Below are 10,000 nucleotides of genomic sequence, written 5' to 3' on the forward strand. Positions count from 1 at the left end.
CATAAAAGGGACTTGGCTGATGACCGGAGCATCACACTTCGTCTACCACCATCATGTTCACAAGGGTAAGAAGTATTCCCAACCTTTATTCACATTTATAACAGGAAATAACTTCAGCAAAATATAATAGCGCCGTATTCTACATTTCGGTGACATCAAGGGACATGAAAAGCTAAGGACTTTATGATAAATTATATGGTTTCCTTCTAGACTGTCGTCGCCCTTGCCCTCGTGGCCGTTGCTGCATCTGCACCTTCTCAACCAGCCTATGGCTATGCTCCTCAGCCTTCCTACGAGGTTTGTGAAATCTTAGAAATCAACTTGATACCTGTAGTTTTACTACATTTGTAAATCAATGATATATCATGAATGAGGATATAGTATTATATATTTCTAATTTTGTGCAACTTTTCCAGGTCCCTGCCAAGTACGACTTCAATTACGCCGTGAAGGACGACTACTCCGGTAACGACTTTGGTCACCAAGAGGCTCGTGATGGCTATGACACCCAGGGTTCCTACTACGTTCTCCTTCCTGACGGTCGTCTGCAGAAGGTCGCCTACACTGTCAACGGAGACTCCGGCTACGTGGCCGAGGTCAGCTACGAGGGTGAGGCCCAGTACCCCGAGTATAAACCCACCTACAAGCCCTCTCCTGCTTACCATCATGCACCTGCCTACAAGCCTGCCCCTGCTTACCACCCTGCGCCTTCCTACAAGCCTGCACCTGCCTATGAGCATATTCCTACTTACGAGACCACCCCAACCTACGCTTAAAGAACTTTAATCGAATATACTTTTTTTATATATATTTATTAAAAGGAAATTATAAAAATGGATTTCTGTTCTCCCTGCATACATAATTAATCTGCACCTTATATAAGCGACTTCCTCCATAGAAGAACTATGGTAATTAGGTGGTAGTATATACTCTGATTTAGGATTTTTAATCAAGGAAATAAAAGTTTTAGAAGCGTTTTACAAATGTAATTTAACATAGTTGTAACATAACATAATTGTAATTTAACATAGTTAATTCTAAACATATCCCAGTAGATGTGGGATTAACATATGCACACGGTTACTCAAAGAAAAAGTAATTCTAGAAAACTAGATTATATAGTATTGCTGTAATAAACAGTGCTGAATATATAATACTGAAATATATTTTAAAGTACCGTCTCATGAGCAATAGCTAACGCTACACATATACATACATTCGCACATTTAAGCATACATTCTGTACATACATCGTGTGGAAGGCAAAAAGTTTTGGTTTTATTTTAGGGAACGCTCCGAAATTTGTCCCGTTCTTTGAATTTTAACAGATATTCGGACGCTCCACACCTATTATTGATGTTTTCATTTCCATATATGGTTATAGCTATGCACACATACGCAAACACGAAGACTGCATATTTATAGATGGGACGCCGACTTCAGCAGTTATGTCATTACTATTTTTAATATTAAATATTATTTTCTTATTATCAGTACAATCAATACTACTAATTCGCCCACTAAATCCAATGATGTTTTCCCTCTTTGGGAGTTTTCATTTATCACCAAGTCATTTTATTTTATATTCACCCTTAGGTTAATCATAGAAGTATGGGATCCAGTGAGTTAGTTTGACCGTTACCTTATGTTGTTACTATTTGCCGAGTTATTCTAACCTTTAATGTATTGCAATATAATTGTATTATAGATTTTAAGAGTTAAAATGGCACATTTTCCCATTGAAAGTTTGATTCCATGTTAGCGCCCCCTTCCCCCCCCCCCCCCACACACACACACAAACATACACAAACATACACATACATACACTGAAACACACATCTGTATATATATATATATATATATATATATATATATATATATATGATTGTGTGTGTGTGCATACATATATCCTTTTCCACTTTCATTTTTTTTCATTAAATCTTACATTCTTGACCCACAAAAGTGGGTCAGAAAATTATAGGAAAAAATATATTACTTTATAAGAAACTTTATTAATTAAATCCAATTGCTAAATTGAGTATACAATAATAGGACTAGTAGCAAGCAGTTCAACGGACATATTATATTCAGCAACTCATTTTGTATTGTAACATCAGTTCCTTAGAATTTTACACTATTTGGTGAACTTAAGCATTCCCCTTTAATCAAATGATTGCATATAACAAACCTACGCTATGCTATAGACAAACATTTTCTTCATCAGAATGTTCATTTATGGAAAGGAAGATGATGACTATAATTCAAGGTAAGTGTCGCACGGAAGTAAGGAAGGGGCGTGTCTACTACACTCACGGACTACAGTATAAAAGGGACTTTCTTGATTACCGGAGCATCACACCTCGCCTACCTCCATCATGTTCACTAAGGTAAGAAGTATTGTCTTATCGAATTCAGATTTATAGCAAGAAATAACTTCAATATAAAGGAATATTTCCATATTCCACTTTACCCTAACATGTTACAGTTCATAAGAAATCACCGTGTAATATATATTGTTTCCTTCTAGACTGTCGTCGCCCTTGCCCTCGTGGCAGTTGCTGCATCTGCACCTTCTCAACCAGCCTATGGCTATGCTCCTCAGCCTTCCTACGAGGTTTGTGATATTTGGGAACATAAAATGATAGCAGTAATATATCTAAACATGTAAATCACTGATATATTATGAATGAAAATCTGGTATCGCACGATTCTAATATTGTGTGACTTTTTCCAGGTCCCTGCCAAGTATGACTTCAACTATGCTGTGAAGGACGACTACTCCGGTAACGACTTTGGTCACCAAGAGGCTCGTGATGGCTATGACACCCAGGGTTCCTACTACGTTCTCCTTCCTGACGGTCGTCTCCAGAAGGTCGCCCACACTGTCAACGGAGACTCCGGCTACGTGGCCGAGGTCAGCTACGAGGGTGAGGCCCAGTACCCCGAGTATAAGCCTGCTTACAAGCCTGCCCCTGCTTACCATCATGCACCTGCCTACAAGCCTGCACCTGCCTACGAGCCTGCCCCTACCTACGAGACCACTCCTGTCTATGCTTAAATGAACTACAATTCAATTTATTTTTCAAAAATATTTATTAAACTCAAATTCTAGTACAATCTTTTTGTTCCCCCTCTGATCATAATAATGTAAAAATGTTAGTATGTCTAAACAATGCTAGACATCTGAATATGTTTTCACAGCACTATAACTTTTTTATACACGCAGCCATGAACTCATCTCCGTATCCAATATCTTTCGAATTCTGAAGTTATAAAGATAGAGTTAACACATGTCTTACTTCTCGATGTGAAAAAAGTAGAATATACAAGTTAAGAATAATCCCCTGGTTAATAAAGTATCTGACACGAAGTTCATAAAATATAGATAAGTTACTGAATGACGTTCACCGCCCCCTACTATTCTCTCCCCCTTATGACGCCCCCTTTTGAAAATTTGCCTCATCATGTTATACTGTCTGTTTGCAATTACGTTTGTAACTTCTAAGATAGGCTTGTTTTAAAAAAAATCATTCACGAGTAGCCATAAACATTTTTCCTTTAGTGTCATACTAATACTCACTGCAGGAATGGATTGAGAGGTTAACGTCAGTTAAGTAATTTTTGATATTACACCAATTATGAACAATGTTATCCTGTTATCCTGAATATATATATTGTAAATTTCGGGGGGTCAAACAGTAAACACTACTAACATTTCTTTTTGTCAATTCAGCTATGTCTGATTCTGGCAATCATTCAGTTTTGTGTAGTTGCTTGGTAAGCCTTCTTGTAGTAAAACGTTGAAATATAATAATAAGATATATGTCGCCTTTTACGCTTTTTCACGGTCAGCAAATGACAAGTAAAACAAAACATAAGATATTGTACATTGCGTTAGTACAATTAAGAAAATATGATATAGTATAAGTTAGGTTGTAAACTTAAATACACGGAAATAAGAAACTGAAATCAAACGTTCAATATAGATTTTATATAATAGTCTGAAACGGTTACACTGAATATACTTTACTGAGTTTCGTAACCATCACGAGCTTCCGAAGTTGTTACCGGAGTAGTCGTCCTTGACGGCATAGTTGAAGTCGTTATTTGCAGGGATGAAATGCACGAAATCAAAAATTTCTTTTTAATATATTAGTGACAAAAAGGACTTTTAGTCTTCCGAAATTGTACTTGCCTCCTAGGTTGGCTGAGGAGCACATCCGTAAGCTGGTTGAGAATTTGCAGATGCAGCAACTGTTACGAAGGCGAGGGCAATGATGATCTAGAAAGAAGTGTATGACACTGTATTACGATTTCCTTTCATTTGTCTTTATTGTATTGAAAATTTGTCGTGATGTCATGGAATACATCAGTGAAAAATGTTGAAAATGAAAGATCCCAATTTTTCACAGCTTTTAGAGACTTCATGCAGCAACCAAGCCAACGCACGTGTATGCGGTCAACCGTTGGGATAATCACACAGGTAACATAGGCCTATGTATATATAAACACATAAAAATACAGTAAGTATATGTGTGTATGTTCGTACCCCTATTTCCTTTGTGATTATTCCCGGCAAACCGAACGATTAGGATATGGATATGGAGAAAATATCCAGAAAAAATTAATCTCGAGCCTGTTGTCCCGTTTTTCATGAAACCTATTGTGGGTATGTTTTTTTTCTATCATTTTCTTTAAAGTTTTTGTTTTGCCATGCATATTAAATCGTTACGGCATTATGGAACACACTATAGTCACTTCATTTCCTATCATTAATCTATAGTATGCAGGTTTATCTCTTACTTTGGTGAGTGACATGATGAAGGTGGACGGAGTGTGTGTGTGTGTTTGTGTGTGTGTGTGTGTTTGTGTGTGTGTGTGTATAGGTGGGTGGCAGCGATTTTATAGAAATAAATAAATCTTTTGCAGGTGATTTAATTGTTCCTGGGAGTATAACTACGTGTTGTGTGGTTGACGGTATGATGAGACGGATTAACATCTTCAAGGTGAAGGTCGCGGTGGTTGGACCGGAAGGAAGGGAAAATACGCCCGCGCGCGCGTGTGTGTATTATATGTGTGTATGTATTTATGCATGTATACACACAAAACACACACACGTATGCACACACACATACACACACACACACCTACATACACACAGACACACACACACACACACGCACACACACGCATGCATATATGCATGAATACATATATATATATATATATATATATATATATATATATATATATATATATATATATATGCATATATATATGTATATATATATGTATATATATATATAAGTATGTATATATATATATACATATATATATATATATGTATATATATACATACATACATACATATACATATATAAATATATATATATATATATGTATATATATATATATATATATATATATACATATACATATATATACATATATACATACATGCATATGGATACATACATATATATATATATATATATAAATATAAATATATATATATATATATATATATATACATATATATTACACACATATATATATATATATATATATATATATATATATATATATGAAAACACACACACAAATGTATATGTATGTATGCATGTTTGTTAGACGTATTAGTTTAAAAGAACTTCACTAATCTTCTAGGCCAGTGTTTCGAAGGCCCTAAAGTCAGGCAAGAATGGCACTGCTAGTATTAAAGTCCCACATAGGCTTCACTTTAGGCTTCGAACAAGGAAGTTCAAAGCGTTAAACGCGATCATTACCATGTATTTATATGTATATCATAAACAAAGATTAAGTATATATATATATATATATATATATATATATATATATATATGTGTGTGTGTGTGTGTGTGTGTGTGTGTGTGTGTGTGTGTGTGTGTGTGTGTGTGTGTATGTATGTATATGTATATATAGACATACATATATGTGTATATATGTATGTATTTACATGAATATATAAACATTTGTATACATATGCATACATGCATGCATACTTTGAAATAATGAATCCTTTTCAGCGTTATTAATTTGTTCTACTAACCCTTGTCACTGCGATATAATCCAATTTTCTAGTATTGCTCCTGTGAGGTCTTTCTCAATTGCATGTCAACCACATCGAGAAAAGAAGACAGATTATAACTCTTTATAGTATGTCATATTTCTTAAATAAGAAATTTTTAGTACGTTTAGATGTAACCTTTCTGGTCTCTTCTATGTCAATAAGGGAAGAAATAGATGTTAATTGAATTCCAATTTAACAGATATCGATAAAAATATATTCAATTTAAGCTCATATAGGCATAGGCTGCAGAAAAAAAAACTAAAGGAAAGTGGCCGCACTTGTGTCTCTATGGAGAAAATTGCATCGATATTTTTAGTACTGCTCCCTTTTGGTCAAGCACTTTTATATTCCAACCCTTTTTCACATCGAGAAGTAAGACATACATTAACTCTTACTATCTAAATCCAGAATTCGAAAGATATTGGATGTAATAGTGTTATAGTTATATAGTGCTGCACAAACATATTCAGATGTCTAGTATTGTTTAGGCATACTAACATTTCTACCTTATTATGGTCGAAGGGGGAACAAAAAGATTGTACTAGAATTTGAGTTTAATAAATATGTTAAATTTAGTTCATTTAGGCATAGAAAGGAGTGGTCTCGTAGGTAGGGGCAGGCTCGTAGGCAGGTGCAGGCTTGTAGGCAGGTGCATGATGGTAAGCAGGGGCAGGCTTGTAAGCAGGCTTATACTCGGGGTACTGGGCCTCACCCTCGTAGCTGACCTCGGCCACGTAGCCGGAGTCTCCGTTGACAGTGTAGGCGACCTTTTGCAGACGACCGTCAGGAAGGAGAACGTAGTAGGAACCCTGGGTGTCATAGCCATCACGAGCCTCTTGGTGACCAAAGTCGTTACCGGAATAGTCGTCCTTCACAGCATAGTTGAAGTCATACTTGGCAGGGACCTAGAAAACAGTTACACAAATGTAGAATCATCCCATTCCCGATTTTACAATCTAGCAAAGTACAAAGGTATCCACATATATATCATACTTCGAAAATCGTACTAACCTCGTATGTGGGCTGAGGAGCGTATCCATAAGCAGGTTGAGAAGGAGCAGATGCAGCAACGGCCACAAGGGCGAAGGCAATGACAGTCTAAAAGTAGAGTTAGTATACATTATGAGATTTTTCATCTTTTTATGTTACGGTATTGGAAATATAGTGCTAATACATACATAAAACATTTCATAGTATGAACCTGAATGACGTTGGTTGGGAGTACTTCTTACCTTAATGAACATGTTGGAGGTAGAGGAAGTGTGATGCTACGGTGATCGGCGAAGCCCCTCTTATACTGCTGTCCATGAGCCTTGTAGACACGCCCCTTCCTTCCTTCCTTCCGTCTTACCTTGAATTATAGCCATCATATTCCTTTCCTTTGCTTACCAAAAAGCTACCTTTGAAAAGAATTTTTAATGTAATACTATGTATAATACATACAATTTACAAAGTCAAAAATAATCAAATTCATATCAAAAATACAGTATGGAATATACAAGGACGGTTATTGAAGGATGGTTCGACTGTTGCCCTACCAATTTAGCGATTTATAAACTCAAATATAGAGATTAAATATCGTTACCAATAACCAAGGGCCCAGTATCGGTTATCGGACTAGGGTTTGCGAACCTCCATCTTTATAAGATCCACCGCCAAATGTTGAAAGTGAAGCCTCCAAGTTTTAAACACGCCATTCTAATATGATACTACATACCTCAAGCCTATGTGCGTATATACACCCAATTTTACGTGGAATGATTACAGAGGGAATATGAGGGAATATACACAAAAACACTAGTATATACTGTATGTATATGAGTGTAAGATTATGTATACATATATTCCTTGTATGATACATCATATGATACTATGAGTTATATTTATTTTTGATGCACACTGACATGACACAATATTATGGAATATATTGCAATTATATATATATTTTTTTAAGCCTTTTTGTATTATGAATAGGATTAGTCAGGATGAATTCTTACCTTGAAGAACATGATGAAGGCAGATGTATGTGAATATATACGGGCATATATATGTGTCTATTTATGAGCATGTTTGTATCTATAAATACAATGATATATAAAACAATAATTGCGGAATGCAGGTCGTCGAGGTATGTCTGTCCGGATTGGAATATCGTGATTGGAATATCGTCCTATCTCTCTATATATATCAACACACACATATATATACATACATACATATATATATATATATATATATATATATATATATATATATATATATATATATATATATATATATGCATATATATACTATGTACATATAAAATATATATATATACATATATATATATACATATGTATATATATATATATATATACATATGTAAATAAATATATATGCATAAATGTATATTTATAAACACAAACAAACACGCGCGCATGTATATGTATATATATACATATATATATATATATATATATATATATATATATATATATATATATATATGTATATATATATACATTTACACACACACACACACATATATATATATATATATATATATATATATATATATATATATATATATATATATATATATATACACACACACACATGTACTTATATTTACATGTAAACACACACATACACACACACACACACACACACACACACATATATATATATATATATATATATATATATATATATATATATATATATATATATATATATGTATATGTATACATTTATATTTATTCATACATATACACATATGTATATATATGAAATATCATATAGAATATTTATAAATACTGTATATATATATCTATCAAGATGTATATGCATACATTTTACACACATTCACACACACACACATTTATATATATGTTTATAAACATACAGACGTGTATATATGCATATACACACACACATATATATATATATATATATATATATATATATATATATATATATGTTTATGTATATACTGTACAGACGTGTATATGTGCATATCTGTATATCTATCCATATATGTATATATATACATATATATACACATATACATATACATGCATACACGCACACACACGCATATATGTATATATATGTGTATATACATACATATATATATATATATATATATATATATATATATATATATGTATACATACACACACGCATATGCACACACACACACATATATACATATATGTACATATACATATATATACTTAGAATATGGAGCGTTTGTAAAATGGAGGAAATGAAAAAAGCAAAACCAAAAACGACTATAGGAAAATTGCCGCACTTGCATCTTTGAGGCGAAAGTTGCATCAATATGTTCTAATAGTCTTCCATATTGCTCAACCATGAGTATATTTTAAGATATTTTTCAACTTAAATAATTTATCGTCAGAATTCGAAAGATATGGGATGTGTGTATACCCTAGTGTTATAGTTATAAAATGCTGTACAAACATATTCAGATGTCTAGTATTGTTTAGACATACTAACATTTGTATCTTATGGTCAGAGGGGGAACAAAAAGATTGTACTAGAATTTGAGTTTAATAAATATCTTTGAAAAATATATTGAATTGTAGTTCATTTAGGCATAGACAGGAGTGGTCTCGTAGGTAGGGGCAGGCTCGTAGGCAGGTGCAGGCTTGTAGGCAGGTGCATGATGGTAAGCAGGGGCAGGCTTGTAAGCTGGCTTATACTCGGGGTACTGGGCCTCACCCTCGTAGCTGACCTCGGCCACGTAGCCGGAGTCTCCGTTGACAGTGTAGGCGACCTTCTGCAGACGACCGTCAGGAAGGAGAACGTAGTAGGAACCCTGGGTGTCATAGCCATCACGAGCCTCTTGGTGACCAAAGTCGTTACCGGAGTAGTCGTCCTTCACAGCATAGTTGAAGTCATACTT

The 10,000-nt window shown here is 34.2% G+C and overlaps 3 protein-coding genes across 3 annotated transcripts in view; 1 reads left to right on the forward strand and 2 right to left on the reverse strand.

Annotated features, from left to right (window-relative positions):
• The first annotated feature begins 53 nt into the window (after positions 1-53).
• Positions 54-3,057, forward strand: LOC122242692 (uncharacterized). The gene is made up of 4 exons (XM_086550926.1): positions 54-65; positions 211-297; positions 417-728; positions 2,965-3,057. Exons 1-4 carry the CDS (start codon positions 54-56, stop codon positions 3,055-3,057), a joined length of 504 nt encoding a protein of 167 aa, XP_086407052.1.
• A 3,575-nt stretch (positions 3,058-6,632) lies between these two features.
• On the reverse strand, positions 6,633-9,448 carry LOC147472365 (cuticle protein 19-like). Its single transcript, XM_086545413.1, has 3 exons — positions 9,386-9,448; positions 7,102-7,188; positions 6,633-6,995 (listed from the first exon to the last, which is right to left on the reverse strand). The coding sequence occupies exons 1-3, from the start codon at positions 9,446-9,448 to the stop codon at positions 6,672-6,674; spliced, it is 474 nt and encodes a 157-aa protein (XP_086401539.1). The 3' UTR covers positions 6,633-6,671.
• Positions 9,449-9,632: 184 nt separating this feature from the next.
• LOC122242704 (cuticle protein 19-like) overlaps positions 9,633-10,000 on the reverse strand; it is an 832-nt gene continuing 464 nt past the window's right edge. The window contains exon 3 of the mRNA XM_086551008.1: positions 9,633-10,000. This exon is cut by the window's right edge and continues 9 nt beyond it. Coding sequence (XP_086407134.1) covers positions 9,686-10,000 — 315 coding nt within the window. The 3' untranslated portion in view covers positions 9,633-9,685.

Source organism: Penaeus japonicus, unplaced genomic scaffold, assembly GCF_977035675.1.
Source record: "Penaeus japonicus unplaced genomic scaffold, GWHDUDI00000001_assembly GWHDUDI00000002, whole genome shotgun sequence".
Taxonomy (NCBI): Eukaryota; Metazoa; Arthropoda; class Malacostraca; order Decapoda; family Penaeidae; genus Penaeus; species Penaeus japonicus.